The sequence below is a fragment of the Dermacentor variabilis genome, chromosome 6 (assembly GCF_050947875.1).
Source record: "Dermacentor variabilis isolate Ectoservices chromosome 6, ASM5094787v1, whole genome shotgun sequence".
Taxonomy (NCBI): domain Eukaryota; kingdom Metazoa; phylum Arthropoda; class Arachnida; order Ixodida; family Ixodidae; genus Dermacentor; species Dermacentor variabilis.
In genome coordinates this window covers 167,596,514-167,616,319 of record NC_134573.1, presented here as the reverse complement: position 1 = coordinate 167,616,319, position 19,806 = coordinate 167,596,514, and the positions used below count along the sequence as shown (strand labels likewise).

General features: G+C 46.3%; 2 protein-coding genes across 2 annotated transcripts in view; one reads left to right on the top strand and one right to left on the bottom strand.

The window, feature by feature from the left end:
• The window catches only part of LOC142586357 (uncharacterized), a 220,962-nt gene extending 213,103 nt beyond the window's left edge, over positions 1-7,859 (top strand). Inside the window, exons 11-14 of the mRNA XM_075697607.1 lie at positions 831-1,017; positions 3,254-3,389; positions 5,878-5,942; positions 6,989-7,859. Of these exons, the coding sequence (XP_075553722.1) occupies positions 831-1,017; positions 3,254-3,389; positions 5,878-5,926 (372 nt within the window). The 3' untranslated portion in view covers positions 5,927-5,942; positions 6,989-7,859. The remainder of the gene's footprint in view (positions 1-830; positions 1,018-3,253; positions 3,390-5,877; positions 5,943-6,988) is intronic.
• Positions 7,860-12,867: 5,008 nt separating this feature from the next.
• On the bottom strand, positions 12,868-18,142 carry LOC142584439 (chitotriosidase-1-like). Its single transcript, XM_075694590.1, has 3 exons — positions 17,816-18,142; positions 15,638-16,373; positions 12,868-13,912 (listed from the first exon to the last, which is right to left on the bottom strand). The coding sequence occupies exons 1-3, from the start codon at positions 18,136-18,138 to the stop codon at positions 13,565-13,567; spliced, it is 1,407 nt and encodes a 468-aa protein (XP_075550705.1). The 5' UTR covers positions 18,139-18,142; the 3' UTR covers positions 12,868-13,564.
• Positions 18,143-19,806: the final 1,664 nt, after the last annotated feature.

Below are 19,806 nucleotides of genomic sequence, written 5' to 3'. Positions count from 1 at the left end.
GAGATAGCAGCGACTGACTGATGCCGCTGACGCCGATAGTGAGTCAACCCCAGCTGCGGAGTTGGTTTCAGGGACAACGAATAACCGGCGCGTCGGCAACTGAAGAGCACCCTATCCGCCACACAAGAACAGGGGGGGGGGGAGAGACCCTTTCCTCCTCTTTCTGCATGGCGGCGACGGTGTTCTATGCAGTCACGTTATCTTGACTCGCTAGCGGCGTCAGCGGCATCCAGCAGTATCAGTCGGTCGCTGCTAGCGCTGGGGGGATGAAAGGGGGGCGGAGCTGGTTACGAGGCCGACGACGACGCGAAACCCAGGAACGGACGCCAAAGAGCTGCGCTCTAAAAAGCAAAACAGGCCACAGCGCCTGCGCCCGCAGAACGCAGGGACAGTATCAAAGTGATAAGCGAAACGACGCTTCCTAAGAAACTCCACTCAGCTGTTTAATAAGTTTATCGAAGGATTGCTAACAGAGTGGTGCCATTCCTTTCTTTACTCGTTTTCTTACTCTTCTTTTTTCCTTTTTGAAAGCCTCACCTATTTTTTGGGCTTAACTTGTCTCGTGCACGCTTTAGCCACTGTTGCGGGGCACTTCAGTACAATATTCAAGCACAACTGAAGTGCCCTCAAATACCGCGGACCACTATTTCAGCACGTTCCAGTGTTTCAGTCCACTTCAGTCATTGTTTGTGTTTTGTAATAGCGGTTTATTGAGAGTGATGAGTAGGGTGTACAAAGGTTCCGTGCGCCGTCGCTGAGTTCGCCGGCCTTAGCTGCGGCCGCCCACACACTTGCCCGAGTCTTGAGACCCGTGGCGCGCGCGCGCGCAGGGTGCTTCGTACATGGACACCGTGGTGAGCAACATGCACTCGCCGTGCGGTTCCCTGCCAGACCCCGACTGTCAGGGCTACCTATGCAAGCTCAGCCAGCAGTGGAAATCTTGGAAGAAGAGGTTCCTCGTGCTCAAGGACGCCTGCCTCTACTTCTACAAGGATCGGAACGCCCCCGTCGCCGTGGGTGAGTGCGAGTAGGATATAATGGTGGAAAGGGACGCTCTACCTTTATGGTGGTGACACAAGCGCTAAATGAAGCACAAAAGTTACGTAATCTGGCGTACACTGTTTTGTTTCCCTTTTTTCATGGTCACCGTTCTTTTTTTACCGGTTTGTCACCGTTATCCCTTTGTCCCCCCGGCAAACTCCATGCAATAGCGTTTACGAAACTACGTAGTGTTGTAGCGGATGCAAGAAACGCCCGTCTACCGGAAATTGGGTGCGCGGTAAAGAACCCCAAGTAGTCAAAATTAGTCCGAAGTCTCCCACTACGGCGTTCCTCTTGTAGTCAGTTCGTGGTTTAGGCACTTAAAACACCAGAATTTAATTTAATTTAAATAATGTTCTCGTGGATTCTGCGGCGAAAGAGTCGTGTCCAATCAGACTTAGTGCGCGACGCGAACATTAATGCACATTAAACTATGTTAAAAGCTCACGAGCGAACAGCAGGCTGCCGTGACCCGTGATATCAGATCTTGATGACCGGCGAGTGGGCTCGTCGCTAATCATTATGCTTCTAGCGTTACTCGTTTTTCTCGGCGCAAGTTCGCCCAATAAAGTATTAGACTCGGGAGCCACAGTTTTGTCACTCACTCGTTCTTCACTGCCACTACAACGTGACAATATAGAGCCAATTCCAGTTATTCCGACCCCTGCGGGACTGCACAATTCGGCCGAATTATCGGACAAGGTGAATTTACAAACGAATGAATTGAAGGAAATAAAAATGAACGAATTCAAGTATTTTTTTTATTTCTTGAAGTCGTCTGTCATCGTCGACAGACTACTTCAGTACAGTATTTTAATAAATATACATGTCGACATTGACCAGTGGCCAACAGACCTCAGCCTTGTCGTCGGCGGTGACGAAATTTCCAAGAGAGACATCGCCCGGGGCATAACGCAAGTAGTCATCATCACTGCAGTACATGTTTCTGATGTCACCGTCGTCGCCTGGGGAAGAAGTAGCGCTGTCTGTCGAGTTACTTGTTTTCAAGTGTTAACTAATCCTTGCGCGGTGAAAGAGTAGCGCTGTCTCCCAAATTACTTGTTTTCAATTGTTTACTAATCTTTTCGCGTCATGAGAGCGTGCAGGTGGTGTACGAATTAACCGAATCGGCATGCTTTCCTGGTCGATCTTTACAACTTTTGCTTCCACAGAATTGTATGAATTCTTGTTTGGAATTTCATGTGCGTTTGAGTTAAACGAAAAGTTGAATTAACCGATTTCTGAATAATTGGAGCCGACTGTAGTAATAAGGAAACAGTCAGTGCTGGGCTGGTCGATGGCTTTCGTAACTGCGCGTGACACCATAACAATTCTTGTCGCAGAGTCTGCAATAAAATATCAGGTACCGCGAGTCCTCAAAAAAAAAAAAACTGACTATTTCGGCAGCTGGGCAACACAGTCTCCTCTTCGAATCTCCAGCTTCTACTAGTATACGTAAACAACATATGTTTAGTGTGGATTTACCATCTACGCGCACAAATTGCTCGGGAATTGCCCGTGATCCTTACTTTTCGCGCTGGCTGTGAGTGTGTGCCATGGCCCTCGCCACAATGTCTATGACGTTGCCATGCTGAGCAAGAAGTCATGTATGCGAGTCACCGCCGCAGCGACTGCATTCCAGTGGGAGTGATATATGCAAACACACAGGGCGCTCGTGAACTGAGGTCTATCACGGACATATCAATAAAGGCACCTGTAATACGCGCCATTTATGCCGACGTCTTCCGTACAATAGCACCGAAGGCCTCTAATTCAATTAATTCAACCCACGCATGTTCTGGAAGTCGAGCCACATATTGTTACGTTTTCGTTCTGTTTGTCCCTATTGCTCTCTTATATGTCCCGTTCTTGCCTGCCCAGTATTTTGTTTAAAATGCACGCTAAAATATTGTGTGATGCATGAATGGTACTCCCCCATATCTGCCAGAATAAAAAAAGAAACCTTTTCATTGGATCCCAATGGGCTCCCTGTCGTAATCGTAAACTTCCAGTTGTGAGTGGAAGCTCTTGTCCTGTTCTGCTTTCACGTTCTAACACTCCTGTCTTGGTAGCTGCCCTTCAGAAAACTTGGACTTGACCATAGACCAACTATGGAGCCCGAATCGCCACATTGGTATACTCACGCAGCTGTCTGTTCTTTTCTTTGACGCATTGTTTCTCTCTCGTTTTCCCTCCCTTTTTTGCTGCGCAGGCGCGTTTCTTCTTCACGGTTATCGCGTGCAAAGCTGCTCCATGACCGGCAAGAAGAACACGTTCGAGGCGATACCCCCCGAACCCCTGATGCGGCATCTGCGATTCCTGGCCGACACCGAGTACGAGAAGAAAAGGTGCGTTCACTTCAAATCGTCGTTTATTTTCAGTGTTATTTCGCTATCACTTTTTATGTTTCGTACAGAGAAAAGAACAACACAACTAAGGAACCAGGCATTAAAAGTGCTTGGCTCTGGCTCACTAGGACCTTATCTTTAATATATCTTTAGCCGCCAGCAATAAAGGTTACATGTTATCGTAATGTAGTCAACGGTAGCCAACAAGAAAAGCGCCTGGTTGGCTATGCGGGTGGAGAGGAATAGAAAGATTAGAGGTGGTCATTTCAAAGCAAAGCTTCGGAACTAGTAGCAGATTCCTTGGATAACTTCTCCAGTATGGTTGAAGAGCACTGATAAGTACTATGTGCTAAGAGCTTCGGTCCTTGCTTTGGTCTGAAGGCACACGCCGTGGTTGCTTAGTGGCTTTGGCGTTGCGTTGCTAAACTCGAGATCGCAGACTCAAATCACTGCCGCGGCGGCCGCGTTTCGATGGGGTGACATGCTGAAACGCGCCTGCATTGAATGCACGTTAAAGAATGTCAGGTGGGGGAAATCAGTATGTAGTCCCCCACTACGGCGTCCCTCATAATCAGGTCGTGGCTTTGGCACATAAAACCCCAGACTATAATTGTTCGACCTGAAGGCGTACGCGTCCATATCTCTATCTTTCCTGTTCATTCATTTCTCTTTCTTTTCTTTTTCTTTTTCTGGCCTGCATCAATACTGTTCAGTAAATATGAATTCGCGTATTTTTACTCTCATTTTCATTTACGAATTTCACTAGTTCGTGCATATTTCTTGTTTGTCTACATGCATATTAGGGTATATTTTAGCTTGACTAGATCATGCAATAATTACGTATTGTTCTGTACTAATTCCGCATGTTTCCCGTAATCTTATGGGAAATGACGCTGTTTTTGTGTGAGAGCCAGTGTTTTTCCTATGAAATGCAAGAAAAAGATAAGGAAATATTCTAATGCATACTGAAAAGTATGAACTTCTGTTGAAAATTTCATTCAGCACACGAAACGTTGCAATGTGGCGAAAGATGCCTTAATACCTTTCCTTCTAGCGCTGCAGCTCTGCACCAAGCAGAGTTGCTTGCAAAATTGTAAACATGTTCATTCCATTTTCCTTTACCCGGCGCGGTGGCTTGACAGCTATGGTTTTCGCACGCAAAACCACGGAATTCATTCATTCATTCTGTTTTCTTTTCTTTTTAAATTGTTTATTTTTTTATGACAGCCTAAACTAGAGATGTCCTCGCAACACTCGCCAACATTTGTGTCTTTATTCTAAATATACAGCAAATTTTGTGCGAATCTCTTTAGTGGTTGAATATTTAAAGGTTTAAGCATTTCATTATTTCAATAGGGAAAGCAGATGTAATCTCGAGCTAAATCTTTCTTTTGACTAGTATAGTAAACGAAACAGAATACATTACCGATATCAAAATTGAAAACATATCGGCGAATAATTCATAACCGCACATTTCGACAGCAGTAGGCGACGAGGTCATCGAAGGCACCGTAGATTAGAGATCGATTTAAAGCGAACGCGTCGGACATTTCTTTTGCTAGCATAGGTATTCACAGTGATATCGAGTTAACTCCGGGAGAACATGGACGTCAACTTCGTTGTAGAAACTCACATAGACTTCAAGTCTGTGACAAGCCTAAATATTTTGGAGGGGAGGGAGGGGATGGGGGGGAGTGATAATGTGGTGGGGTGGGGGTTGCGGCCGACCTCGGCCTCATCATTTCCTCCGCGTCCACTCGACGTTAAGCCTGCTCGGCGAAGTAGGGAGGCCTCGATCATCGGCGGACCAATCGGCAAGAAACCGATTGCGGCTATTAATTTCTCCACCTGCTTCGGTTAGTTTTTTTTTCTTTTTTCCTGCAACAGAAGTGCCCTCTAAACAAAAGAAAATGAAGCCGCCGAAGCAAACGCTCAGTGAAACCAATTTCGTAACGGCCCCCACCCGAACGTTCCAGGCGGCGACCAGAGTGCAACCTAGGGCCATTAAGATTTCGTTGTTTATATACGTATATGTTTCTTCCCTGTATTTTTACAAATTTGCCAATGAAAAATGTGTTCGTTTTCCATCTCTGGGAAACTAATCACTTCAAGGAACACGCAAAAAGCGGCCGAGTGCCATATCGCTCACCGCTGTGCTGTGATCAATCGTTCTTGTTACGTGTACCGGCTATGCTAACGCTAGAAAAAAAAATGGTTTATGTTCTGCACGCTGTCGAAGTAAAATACATCTTTTTTCCTGTTGTACGAGCTCAGATTAGGAGTGCCTAACGACAGAATAATGTATTCGGCACTCCTTGCATACTTTTACTATTCTGTTCAGCGATCTAAGTAAAGCGCAATCATGTTTCATCAGCGACGACAATGCCTTCGGGAAACAATTTTGTTTTGCAGTGTTAATCGTGCGTTTAAAATTAGAGCAATAGTATACAAAGCAACTAACCGTTGATATTTAACTGCTTATTTTCAGGTGGCTTGCATCGATGGAGTACTCGATCGACCGGTGGATAAAAGTTTGATGGTAGCTTAAACTGTGTGAGTACGGCCTTCATGGCTTAAATCTTCCAATTAATTTCTAGTCGATGCTTTCAAAAAGTTTGCCATTGCGAATTGGATGGACATACGCATGTCTCTTCCATTCTATCCAAGCTACTTTCTGATAACTTCAGTTCGCAGACACAGATCAAGCCTTTCCCTATCGTTTCTGACTGTAATGACTCCGACAAATCGCCAGTGAACGCAAGAGCATCAATGTTTACGTTAAATTACCTAGGAAGGGTACATATCGATGCCATATATCGAGCGTTATTTATATCGTGGCCGAATTTAGGGCTTTCTGTCTGTACCCCTGTCATCTGTACGTCGTATAGATACTAAAATAAAATTCAAAGTTCAGCACTGCTACCGCTGCATGACAGGTTTATTCGACTACACGGTAGTTTGCCTTGTAGCAGTTCCCCCGAAGCTCACCCGCATCGTGTTCATCGCTATGACGGTATATTTAAGGCGCGATCAGATCTACAGTGCTGTACTTGTAATACGGAGGTCACTGCGCTATAAAACCGCGGACAACAGAAGTACTGCACGTCCTGTCCATTTCTACTTCTGTTGTCCGTGTGTTTATAGCGCAGTGGCCCCGGTATTACTAGACGAACTTCCACCAACTAGCCCAACTTACCGCTCTGCTACAGCGCTGTAGCTTCAGAATCTCGCCGCAGTAAGAAAACCCGTCGTAATGATCACGACCCCGTTCTTGAATGTCGCGACTTGGAAATGTCCCGGCTAAGCCTATACACTCGTAATCTCGATCCAACATAGGTTTTATTAAGTGAAACATATTTGCGAAAATTGCTTCACCCACTAACGGCAACCTACGTGGAACGAATGCCATTGACCGTTGGCTCTTCCTTTCGTTAGTTTCCTTCCACTGTTATAGCAGTAAATCTCTCTTCATATCGTTCCACATAGGTTCCCCGTTGTAGGCGTAACATATTTTGCGAATATATTCCATTTGCGTTGTGAAAATGCCTCGAACAAGATTAAGATTGTAATAAGCAATGTTTCTGCTGCTTTCTTTTCAGAGCTGAAATGTGCCAAAGCAGCTCGAGGATGGATTATCGCCAACAGTGAGCATTCGAGAATGAGAAACTTGGCGTGTGGCGTTGACTGTGACCTTGATAGAGGAAGGCAAGAAAGAACAGGAAGAAGACAAACAGAGAGAGAGAGAGAAAGAAGGGAAAAGCTCCGGCGCATATCCTGATGGGAACGATACCCAGGGACGCATGCCAACAGGACACTGCATCGGATATTCACGCGATTGCGTCCCCAGCCAGATACACCTGCAAGAAAAGGCCAAACCCGAAGAGATATAGCGCAGTTTGTTGTGTTGTGCGCTGCGTGCGACGTATGTTGTGTTGAGACGTCGTTCAAGCTATAAGAGGACTCTATATACTTAGGCATCTTTGAAATTGAGCGTTTCTTCGCCGAGAGCGCCCCCGTTGACAGTTGTGCGTTGTCGTCGTTGTCTTATCTTCCGAGTGGCATGTGCATCCATAGGGTTTACGCATATGCCCTCACCGCGCACGTCGCGAAAAAAAAAAAAAAACTCTCACGCGCTCAGACTATGGCGTGGCGTAGACTTTGATGGCCCCCCTCTCCTGTTTTTTTTCTTCGGATGACCGAGCGACTGTGGCTTTAGCGCACTTGAAGCCTTCGTGCGAGTGGCCAAAGGAAATTCATCTCAGCTCCCTCTGTTGGTCGAGAGGAAAGTGGGAAGGTCACACTTCGTTATCTCAAGATACACGGCATGAGTTTGCGCATTTTGCATTACTGATTTGCGCATACACTGGTCCAGTGACGCAAAAATGTGAAGGAATTTAGAGGAATAATACAGGAATGAAACGGTCAGCAACAACATTGCCGAGTTGCACACGTCGGTCCTGTTCTAGAAATTAGAAAGCGACTTTTCCAAGTGTCAGCCATAGGGCAGAAAGGACGTGAAAAAGCAGTGAACAAAGCGTCGCAAAACGGGTCACTCGTAAGCGCAGCAGTTAGCAGTCATTAGCGCGACGTCGGAGAATTGCAGATCTTTGGACCGTTTTTCGCTCGTTACTTCTGTTACTGTCACCTAAATGATCGTTACCACTTCTCTTTGTTTTGTTCTCCGTGTTAAGTTTAATACTTTCTGTTCCTCCTCATTTGCTTACTATGGCCTGTTTTAATGCCTTGCCTATCCCGCCACAGATATTTTTGCGAAGAGGGCACCATTCTTACTGGAATGGGGGTGGGCAGTCGTACAGCGTCAGCATGCGTCCACAATGACCCTTTAGTTCGCGTAACTGCGTGGAACCACAGAGAAAAATAAACAAAAGCACAAGCACTACAGATGCGAACAGTCGGAGTGTGCTAGCACATTAGTAAAGCCTTCTTGTCTGTTTCGCTCGTGTTTTTTAATCGTCCAGAGATGCAGATCCTGTTAACGTAAGGCACCTCCATGGTTCAGCTGTAGTCACCAAAAGTCCACCACCGCAATTCCTTTAGGCTTACACAGAGTTTACTGAACTCAGTGTAGCGAGTTCATTCCCTTTCGAGGGTATACATCATCCGCTCAGACTGTGGCCAAAATTAATTCCAAACTGTGGGCTTGTTCAGACACTTATTCAGTGAAAACAGTTCCGACGTCGATGACGAGTGTTCTCCCGGCTTTCTTGAATCGGGGGGGGGGGGGGGGGGGGGAGGGGGGGTGTTCGGTGATACGATAGAGGGCTCATTACGCCTCTAGAAAGTAACAGTTCGGTTAGTCACATGTGATGAATTTTAAGAGTAAGCATTAGGTAAAATATAACGGGATGAAAAAGTAATCGCAATCAAAGCACCGCTCGAGTAAGCATTATGGTTCATACATAAACGGTTTAATTTTAAACCGAAGTGAAACTAACTCACGCACTAAGTGAGTCACGCACTAAGTGAGTAACTTCGTGCACGCCGTGGTCAGACCCCTCAGCTGCATGTTCATTGCGCCAAAATGCACCGTCTTGAAAACTAAGCCCGCGATTGTTTCAAAGTAGACCTACGCGTGACAGCCAAAATATAAAAGCGACCTCAAACGAACAACGCTTATCGAGTGCCAAAATGAGACGACGATCAACGCTTCACGGGAATGTTATCGCTACCAGCACCTCAAGTATACACCTACGCACAGACTTCACTTCGCGTTGTTGCGGTGCGGATAACGTCGCAGAGAATCGTGCAAATCGCGAAAGCCATCCGTGTGTGGATTACAGTTGTTTGCTTCTAGGACTACACTTACCCCGCAATTTTGCGTGCAGTAAGAGTCGCGGAATATGAGGCATACCAGAATCCAGTCCACTGATTGAAGTATTACGAAATGTCACAGTTAGAGTTTACATTCTTTAGAAAATATCGCAGACTTTGATATTCTAGCCACTGTTGAACATTCTTCCGTGTTATACTGCGCTGTCTTAGGATATTTTCTAAATAGGTCGTCATAACACCTTGGCCGTGAACAGTTGAATCGAATTTTCGCTTCTCTCCAGGCGTATAGTCTTAGTGTAAAACCCAAAATTCGGCCACGTAAACGCAGGCTTCAACCGCGCTGAAGTTGCGAGTTAAACGACCCCTGCATGGATGAGCGAAAACGCCAACTCAGATATACTCTATTATTAATAACCAAGGTCCACTGTACAAGACATAATTATATACTTATAGATAAACTTCCGAGTCACAATTTCTTATTAATTTCATAAGTAACAAACCATTTTCCGATACAAAAGTTGTTGAATAAACGACATAGAGAAATGATAGTCTCTTTTATCTTGCTTCCTACGTAGTTCGACTGGTTGGAAGCGAAACAAAGGGAAGAAAAATTCCAGACTCCAGTGAGCCTTTGCTCTTTGATCTGCAAAACTAGATTGCTGCCAGCACCAGCTATGAGCCTCAAGTTCTTAGATGAGTCGGAGGCTCATCAAGAAGTCACGTGAGAGCTTCTGACTTTCACGTGATTTTGTAAAGTACCTGTCATCCCACCTCCCCCGTCTCCACCCACCCCCTCCCCCACCCTCTGATGCCGGGTACTACTGAAAAAGACGTTTAGGAACTCCAGTGCCACCGGAAGGATTCATGGACACTCCTGGACAACGGTAAGAGGCTCTCTCGCAACCTGAAGAATTCCTGAAGGACGCAGAAAATGAATTTCACGACGTTAAACATTTGGAACATTCTAAGCATTTTTCTTTCGACACGAGAATAACTTTTACAATGCAAGCTCCTTCGAGCGGAGCAGCTCTGACTTAGGGGTTATAACCGCTCAGCTTGAAATAATCGCTTCAATGAAAGGTATACCTGCTCGCGTGCCTTGTATTACGTCACTTCGTGCCGTGCCTTAGCCGACGCGTGGCGAACTAACAACGAATAAGAATACTATCTCTCTCGCTGACAAACTAATTTCCTTGCTACTAATTTCCGCTTGCTATAAAAAAAGAGAAATAGAATCTCTCAAGTCAAAATGCTGATTATCACTTACTAATGCGATAGCATTACGGCGCCCTATCATTCAATGAGTCATCGCGTTCTTAGAACCACCTCTATTCAGGGCTCATGTGGTTACTGCGCAAACACCGTTACTCCTCAAATATACGATATAATACGTCCACCAACTAGCCACGTTCATTGCTTTGCTAAATATAATACATCTTTTTTCCCTAAAAAAGAAAGATGGACGCAGTGGGTAAAAGCTGCCCCTAAGAGCAGCCTGACAAGCATCCAAAGCCCCCTCAGTACCGTGCAGTCGGCGGTAACATCAAACGCGAGACACTTCGCTAAATGTGGAAGCCCGTACCTAGCAACCAGAGGGCACCGAAAAAATAATACTTAACAGAATGCGCAGATTGACACCAAAACTTACGTGCATCAAAAGAAGTAAATATAACGCGGTGATTGGTTGCTCAAATGTAAATTACCGTTTTACCTAAAGAAAGATGGATTCGAAGGTTTTGTTGTGTAGTTCTTGAAATATCAATTCCAGTTCTGCTGTGTTCACTCAAAAGTGTAGGCAGTGTATTTGACAATTTTATTTTGAGTAATTCGTTTTTGCAGTTACCGCCTTCCAAATTTCTTTATGTCGAGTGGTGGCGCATGACCTCATGTTATGTTGAAGTCCGGTAAGGTTGCTCAGGAATCTGCGATTTTCTCTTAATTCGCTTCCCTTAATAACGTGCATGTCGACGTCACACTGCTCCGCTGCTATTCTTTCCGTACTCAGTCGCTCTCACCTACCAGTGGCCTTTTCTTTTCATTTTTCTTTTTTTTTTTTTGCCGTTTCAGAAAGAATCGCTTTTAGCAGTTGTCTTGTTTTAGAGTCACGAAAACCGTATCTGCGCAGCGACATCTTTATTTTGTATCTTCTTATGCGGTGCCAGCCTAGTACTGAAAGTGAGGTCATCGCACTGTCGTTGAATTCTTCTGAAGGAGCAGCAATGTTGGCATCTGGAACAACAAAATTGCTCGAATATAATGCAGTAAAGATGCACTGAGAAAGGTCTTCATCACGAGGGGGATATCATACGATATACACACCTTTCGATTGTTTGATCGGAAAATCTGGGAGACTGCGTAGACCTTTATCATCGAACGGCAAGTCCAATTTCGGCATTGCATGCAAAAACAGACGCGCCTGCGTTCTTCCTTGAAATTACTGTCAGCCTCGGAACAAAGATAACAAGAAGGAAATAATAAAGCTACAAAAGGATGATCACGGTTCGTAGCTGTCCGTTACAGTGAACAATGTTTCACGCCATTGTTGTTGGAGTGGAAACGCCTGGTTTCGTCGCTTGCTATAGTAGAAGGCCCTGGAATGGGGGGGCGGGGGGGGATTCTAGTGTTGTTAGTGACAGCATTGCTGTTATGTGTCAAGGATGCTGTTCCAATGCTGTTGTGTCACGGCTGAGAACTCGTCTCGACACAGCGGGTGCTGTAGCTGTGTGAAAGGCACGGCATAAACGTTGGGCCTAATGACAAATACTGTCGCCAGCCGTGGTTATGTTGCTACAATGCTGTTATCTGCAGAACTTGATATTGCGAATACCCTGGACGTATCCAGAACGTTGCTGCAAGCGTGGTCGCGTTTAAGTCCTAAAAGTGTCCGTATGAAATATTATTATTATTATTATTATTATTATTATTATTATTATTATTATTATTATTATTATTATTATTATTATTATTATTATTATTATTATTATTATTATTATTATTATTATTATTATAAGAGTTACATCAGAACCAATACAGAATAGGCCTGCCAAAGCGGCAATGGGCTTGAAGGGCAGAGCCGGCGGGCAGCGTTTACAAAACAGCCGTATCACGGGCACCACAGAATATGCAGGAACATTTTTTTCGCAGGAACACGCGAGCGAAAAAATCCCTAACAGCAATGAGGATAAAAATAAAAGAGGAACCCCGTAACCTACGCGGAAATGTAGGGTGAGGAAGCACTTATAATACAAAGTAACCAAATAGTGAATGTGCACTCATATAGAACTAAAGAACCGCCGATTTATACGTGCTCAGAACGAGAGATAACGTTTGAAGATCAAACAAAGAAGGGGAAAAAAAGGAAGGAAAATTGGGGGGAAAGCGGGATGGAAAAGAACACATGATATCAGGAGTGTACAGAACTGTCAAAGTAAAACCAAACCAAAAAATTACTCTCTTCACGCTCTATTCTTACACGTCAGCACCTATCCTCGTCAGCACCACACGCTGTGGTAATTGGGCGTCTATAAATAAAAGCGAAGCTGCCTGCCTCTCCGAGCGTCAAATCCTTTAACAATTAATAGGCTGACACGAGGTAACGTTTATTTATTTATTTATTTACTTATTTATTTATTTATTTATTTATTTATTTATTTATTTCGTAACAACAGGGTTCAAGCAGCACAAGAACGTCGTAGTAAATTTATTACAAGAAACAATGCAGTGCATGAACGGACACATCATAGTAAAGAAATACAATTATTTATACAATAGAATGGTGCTATTAGAAACAAAAATTCAAAAGATACAGGGATAAGGAAGAAATGCGCAACACACCCGCACACGCAGGCACACACACACGCCTCCAGAACACACACTGTGCACATACGGAATGAACTAACATTCATAATAAAGCTTTTACCAGACTTCGAGCCGGCTTGCGATGGACTACGCATCGACAACTGAAACAGTATACCGTAACATTGTCCGAGCGTCTAATTATTAGCACCTCGAACAGTATTACGGTAGCATACATTATAACGATTGTGCGAGTGCATCTTATAAAACGCCCCGGTGCAGTGGAGTGGCAGAAACAGACGAGCTATCCAGTCATCACAACTGCCACAGTGCCCGAACATGCATGAATAGCAATTTGAATAAACCCCTTGCACAGTACTCTGGGCGCGCGAGCATTGTAGACAAAACACATCAAGTGTGAATAAGACAGCTGCAGCCGTCAAGTCAATCCGGTACGGGAACTCCTTTGACACACGAACACACGCGCACCCTGAACACACAACACGTCGGACACGTAAGACTCGATCGCTACTATAGAATCGAGGCTACTCCTCCTCGCGCGCCCAGCCTGGAAGTCGACGGAGCTGTCAGTTCAGGGCGTTGTACGCCGCCGCCGCGAGCGGCCACGGGTCGCGGGACGCTGGAGAGCAGCGGCCTTCGAAGTCGTCGAACTCCATGTCCCAGAGCACGACGCACGGCTTCGATAGCACGGTCAACTTTTGTCGGATGGAGCGAGGAGTCTCCAGCGCCAGCTTCACTGTCCTGGACGCCGATGCGAGTGTACAGTACTTGACGGGGTCCATGCGCACGTCGGACGCCCTGCACACTTCCGAAAAGGCGCGCAGACCCGCGGTACCCGTGTACCTGGTCGGGTCGGCCGGTTCCATCCTCGTGTCGGTCTCGGAGCGGTTGGCGGCAGACTTGAAGGCTCGCACCTGTTTGGAGGAAAAGGGATGCACACACAACGTTAGAGTATGCCCTCGACGGGCAACAAAGCTGTAATTCAGAACAGGCGCCGCGACCTGCCACGTCCCCTGCCACGTAACCTGCCACGTCGCTGGTCCAGTGGCTAGAGGGTCACGTGATCGCGGGATTGATTTCCAGTAGCGACAGGTGCAGTCCTGTGGAAACGGCCATTAGATAGCAGTAGCACCTTGCATTTTCATCGAGATGTATTTTTATCATTGGGAGCTTTCATTGTGCTGGTAGTCGATGGCAGCGGCAATTTCGGCACCGTTTGAGCTATCATGTGCAAGCTGCCGTCCATGTTAAGAGAAATCTCTAGAGCAGACCAACACGTTACAAAACAAAAGTAACCTCTTACAGTTATAATTGTAATTGGTTACTTGTAAGAATTAACCCAATGAAGTAGTTGTATACAAATGCTTCAATCAAAAACGATATTGTCTGCAGTTAGTAATTATACTGGCCAACAAAAATAATTGACAAATTATTTGAAAGTAGATTACTTCTACGCTGCTTTTCTATTACCATTTATTAACATTGCACAGATATAGTACAAACAGAACGATTTGGCCTATTCTTGTTCATGAGGTAGCCTACTCGAAGCCGCGGACACTGATTGCACAAAATATTAATACACATAATTGACTAATTAACTTTTTAACTGATTGCATTATAGCCCATACTGCAATTTTAAAAGATTCAGTCGTGGAGTTCGCAAGGCGGATCCACTTGGAACGAATTCGCAGGATGACACCAGTTCCGAGATATTAATTTCTGAATTTTGCGGAGAAATACATTGACGTTCCAATTACTTATGTGCTTGAATGCATAAAACGACGTTTCGTTAAGAAAGTAACCGGAACGCCAGAGCATTTCTCCCCTAATTTCGGGAATTAATATCTAGAAACTGGTGCCATCCCTAGAATTCGCTCCAAGTGGATCCGCCGAGCAAACTTTACGGCTACAATTTTCAAATTGCAGTATGGGCCATAAGGTAATTGCTTAAGAAGTTAATTAAATGATTTTTAATAGTCAATCAGGCATCTCAATTTTTTGTGCATGTAGCGTTCGCCTCTTCGAGCAGACCAGCTCACGAACTAGAATTGTGTTATCTGCCAGGGGCAACCTTTAAAAATTTTGACAGTGTTCGCTGAAACACCCGATATAACGCTAGTCGAGCGAATGGTGATGAGAAGTGTAAATCATGTGCTACTCTGCCAAATGTATCTACTACAGCGTATAAAGTGCACGTGTTTTATATAATCTTACAATTTACGTGAAATCGTTACATTGTTCAAGATAGCTTTGCATAAATACTATTCCCAAGTTATACGTGTGCTTCAGACCAGCGTATATCGGTTCTGCCTGCTTAGGTTTTTCCGATATATACAGCTTCCTTCACTTTGACATCTGTCGCATTAAATGGTTGCAAAGGAGACGCTTAACGTTTTTTGTCCCGATTTTTCGACAACTCTGACATAAGCAAATAATAGGAGTGAGGTCCAAGGAATACGTTCTCGACAGTGGGTATATTTTAAGTTTCTAAGTTTCTGAACTCAGCATACCGCATCAAATTTGGTTCTCTAGAATTCGAGGAAGACAGTTCCTTCCCTCCCATACATTTAGATAAGGGCTCCCGAAGCAAAGCGTGTTCTGAAAGGGAACGCGATCTTACACGATGAAGGTATACCAACCTCGAAAGAAATCGAGAAGCATATCTTGGCGTTCGGAGCAAGAGCCCTCAGCGCGAAAAAGACCGGCGCGACCGCGTGGCCGGGGCAGTCGTACTGAAAAGGGTCAAGGTTCCTTCGCCTGTGGGACCTCAGGAGCAGAAAGTCGGCGACCTCGCTGGCGGCATGCAGGTCCACTCCTCGGCTCACATCCTCGAGCTCTCCGGGCACTGTGACCGTAAGCATGAAGCGCGACTCCAAGCGGGTCTTCAGGAACCTCAGGAGCGCCGTGTAGCGACTGACGTCGGATGCGGACCCGCAAGGTCCTCCGGCGTACGGCCAGTCCAGGTTGAGGCCGTCGTACCTGTGGCTCGTGAGCCATCCGTACGCGGCCTCCCCGAAGAAGATCACATCGCGACCGCTCTGGATGCTCTCCGAGAACTCGGCCGTTTCCGGCTCGCTCACGAATAGCGTCAGCAGCACCCTGATGTGCTTCCAGATTCGCCGTACATTGGCGGCTATCGTGAAACCCTGGTAGATCTCGTCGAAGAGCGTGTCCCTGCTCGCGATCCTCCCGGCCGAGTATTTGGCCGAGTGGTACAGCAGGTGAGTGCACAGCGAGTGAGGGACAGTTCCGAGCCTGTAGCGGACCTTCTTGAACTGCCTGTAGGCGGAGTTGTGGAATACGCAGAAGATGGGCACCATGCTGGGGTCTACGTCCCTGCTCCGGTTAGAGCGGAGCAGGTGGTCGGGAACGTACCTGCAGAGCAAAATTAGTCGTTTCCGGGCCGCCGGAAACGACTGGATGGGATGTCGGCGAGCGTTTCTACGTTGTCGGTAGTCGGTCGCGCATATATGTGCACGGTCTGACTAGATGACTAGACAGACTGCACCTCGGTTGTGCGTCCGGTGTATTATTATTTGTGTTGCATGCTTTTGATTTGAGTCGTACGCAATTACACTCTATAGCCTCTATTAGCCATAACTTTCGCGCTTTCCTTCCTCCATGATATGTGCGGTTTCTCCCTCCCTCCCTCCCTCCTTCCCTCCCTCCTTCCCTTACAGAGAAGAGGCGCAGGCGCATAGCTATATTAAGTGGGATACAGATGTACGTCAGCATCATTCATCATCAACGAAAGATGAGGCGCAAGAGAAATGGCTACTCCGACTTAACGCCTTTCCATGGTTTCCGCCGATCAAAAACAAAAAACAATAACAAAAAGAAGAAAACGTTGGAGGCACGCTGATGAACTGGCTTTACTCCGACTATTAGACCTATTTGACTCTCTTGGAAACAGTTCTATGCGGTTTTAGAATGACTAGTACGACGGATCTGATGCTTTTTGCGCACACCGTACTTACACCAATGACGGCCGATGCATTTCTTTAAAATATGTACGAAAGTCGGCCGTCGGCTAATATTCGGGGATGCAGTTTGGCCCCCGCCGCCACACAGTATACCGACCGCAGGAAGGATGCCCGGAGGTGAAGCACGAGGTGGAAAAAGATGTTGCCGATTTTATGAGGACACATAGAGAAGCAGGAATGCCCGTAACGACGGAGATAATACAGGCGAATGCAAAGGAAGTCGCAAACATTCGAAGCGTCACTCGGATCAAATTCAGGCACCTGTCAACTGCGGCATGCCTTCGAAAGGTCTACTTCGTTTAATCAGGTCACAGCGCTTAGAATCAGGCAGTGAACTATCTGGGTCGCTTTGGCATGGCATGTAATTCCGGCAGATGTTATAATGCGAAAGGCAATGTTTCTTTTTTTTTCTTTTTTTACAGTCCAATACCTTTTTTCATTCGCCTTACATTTGAGGGAATATTTTATCATTTCTGCCTTTCCAATTTTGGCAGTCGGCCTAGAACTGAAGCCAGCTTAGATCAAATAACGCATGTAGATCGCGCAAAATTCTAAAAAAGGGGGGAGGAGGCAACGCATGCCTCGTCCCATAAAGAAAAAAAAAGAAATCTGCTTATTTCTCAGCAGCCTAGCCATGTAGGCCACAATCAAACGGCACAGCCGGCGTGCGCCTGTTCGATCGATCAATTTACCTCATTCAGACAATTCAAGTTTGCACGAACGCCCTATCAGAAATTAAAATTTTGTTCCCTAACGCCGTGGTCCCTAGACTCTTGCCTCCCGACTGCACTTCGCATGTCGCGCCCCTCGGTCAATCACCGGTAACGCGCATACCTGAGCCGGTTCTTCTCCTCCGGTTGATGACAGTTCTGGAGCCGGTGGGTGCGCTCGTTGGTCGGCAGCGGCGGCGTCGGGTGTCTGACCTTGGGCAGGAGGAAGAAAACGACGAGCAGAACGAACTGCACGGCCAGCATGCACGCTGACGCGACGGCGATGCACCGCACCCAACTGCCCGCACCCAGCACCCGGTTGGACACAGCCGGGGGCTGAGCGGGCGACGGGCACTGGGACGAGCAGTCGCCTTCGGCTGAGCATTGGCACTCGCCGTCCCCGAGGTTTGCCGTCGAGGGAAGCAGCGAAAGCGGCGAGACCGACATTGTATTCCTTCTTCTTCTTCTTCTTCTTCTGCTTCTGCAAGCACGCCGTAGGATTTCTGCTTTTTCATTATTCTTGTCGTCAGCTTGCTGCTCTACCTATTAAGAAGCGAAACAATTAACATAATCTAGGCACCTCTCCGGAAACACCACAGAGGTTGCCTGTTGGTATATATATATATATATATATATATATATATATATATATATATATATATATATATGACAGATCTAGTCTGCCGGCCCGATCACGGGCGCGCTGGACGGCCAGGATTTGGTCCTCAAAGACGGGACTTCGCAGGAGCGTGTCCCACTCTTCCTTGGTGAACTTCGAGCCCAGCGACCCGCACTCCCAGAGCATATGAGGCAAAGTAGCTACCTCACCGCAGGCCACGCAAGAACGATTCGGATAAATCTCGGCATCATCATCATCATCATCATCAGCAGCAGCAGCAGCAGCAGCAGCAGCAGCAGCAGCAGCAGCAGTAGCCTGGTTAAGCCCACTGCAGGGCAAAGGCCTCTCCCATACTTCTCCAACTACCCTGGTCATGTACTAATTGTGGCCATGTTGTCCCTGCAAACTTCTCAATCTCATCCGCCCACCTAACTTTCTGCCGCCCTCTGCTACGCTTCCCTTCCCTTGGAATCCATTCCGTAACTCTTAATGACCATCGGTTATCTTCCCTCCTCATTACGTGTCCTGCCCATGCCCCCCCCCCAATTTCTTTTTCTTGATTTCAACTAAGATATCATTGTCTCGCGTTTGTTCCCTTACCAAATCTGCTCTTTTCTTATCCCTTAACGTTACACCTATCATTCTTGTTTCCATAGCTCGTTGCGTCGTCCTCAATTTAAGTAGAACCCTTTTCGTAAGTCTCCAGGTTTCCGCCCCGTACGTGAGTACTGGTTACAGCTGGTTACAGACACAGCTGTTATAAACTTTTTTCTTGAGGGATAATGGCAACCTGCTGTTCATGATCTGAGAATGCCTGCCAAACGCACCCCAGCCCATTCTTAGTCTTCTGATTATTTCAGTCTCATGATCCGGATCCGCAGTCACTACCTGTCCTAAGTAGATGTATTCCTTTACCACTTCCAATGCCTCACTACCTATAGTAAACTGCTGTTCTCTTCCGAGACTGTTAAACATTACTTTAGTTTTCTGTAGATTAATTTTTAGACCCACCCTTCGGCTTTGCCTCTCCAGGTCAGTGAGCATGCATTGCAGTCGTGTCCCCTGAGTTACTAAGCAAGGCAATATCATCAGCGAATCGCAAGTTACTGAGGTATTCTCCATTAACATTTATTCCCAATTCTTCCCAATCCTTGTCTCTGAATACCTCCTGTAAACACGCAGTGAATAGCATTGGAGAGATCGTATCTCCCTGCCTGACGCCTTTCTTCATTGGGATTCTGTTGCTTTCTTTGCGGAGGACTACTATGGAGACTCGTTTGAAAGAGTCTGAGCGTGACCGCCTGCGGCCTGCTTAGCTTGGAGTGAGGCGGCCGGAAAATCCTTTTCTCTAAGTAAAAGAATTTAGTAAGTTCATTGTGCGTGATAGGAACGTCTCTGTGTCCGGGGAGAGAGTCGCCCGATCCGAGGGCAGCGCGGTCTGTAAAGCCACGCGCAGCCTCGTGGACAGACTCGTTGAGGTTCAGAGGAAGCCCCTC

Excerpts from the sequence above, each read along its gene's own strand:
- LOC142584439 (XM_075694590.1), bottom strand. The coding sequence starts at position 18,138 with ATGTCGGTCTCGCCGCTTTCGCTGCTTCCCTCGACGGCAAACCTCGGG. Across the intron at positions 16,374-17,815 it reads GAGGAGAAGAACCGGCTCAG|GTACGTTCCCGACCACCTGC; the intron begins GTATGCGCGTTA and ends TTTGCTCTGCAG. Across the intron at positions 13,913-15,637 it reads GCTTCTCGATTTCTTTCGAG|GTGCGAGCCTTCAAGTCTGC; the intron begins GTTGGTATACCT and ends TCCTCCAAACAG.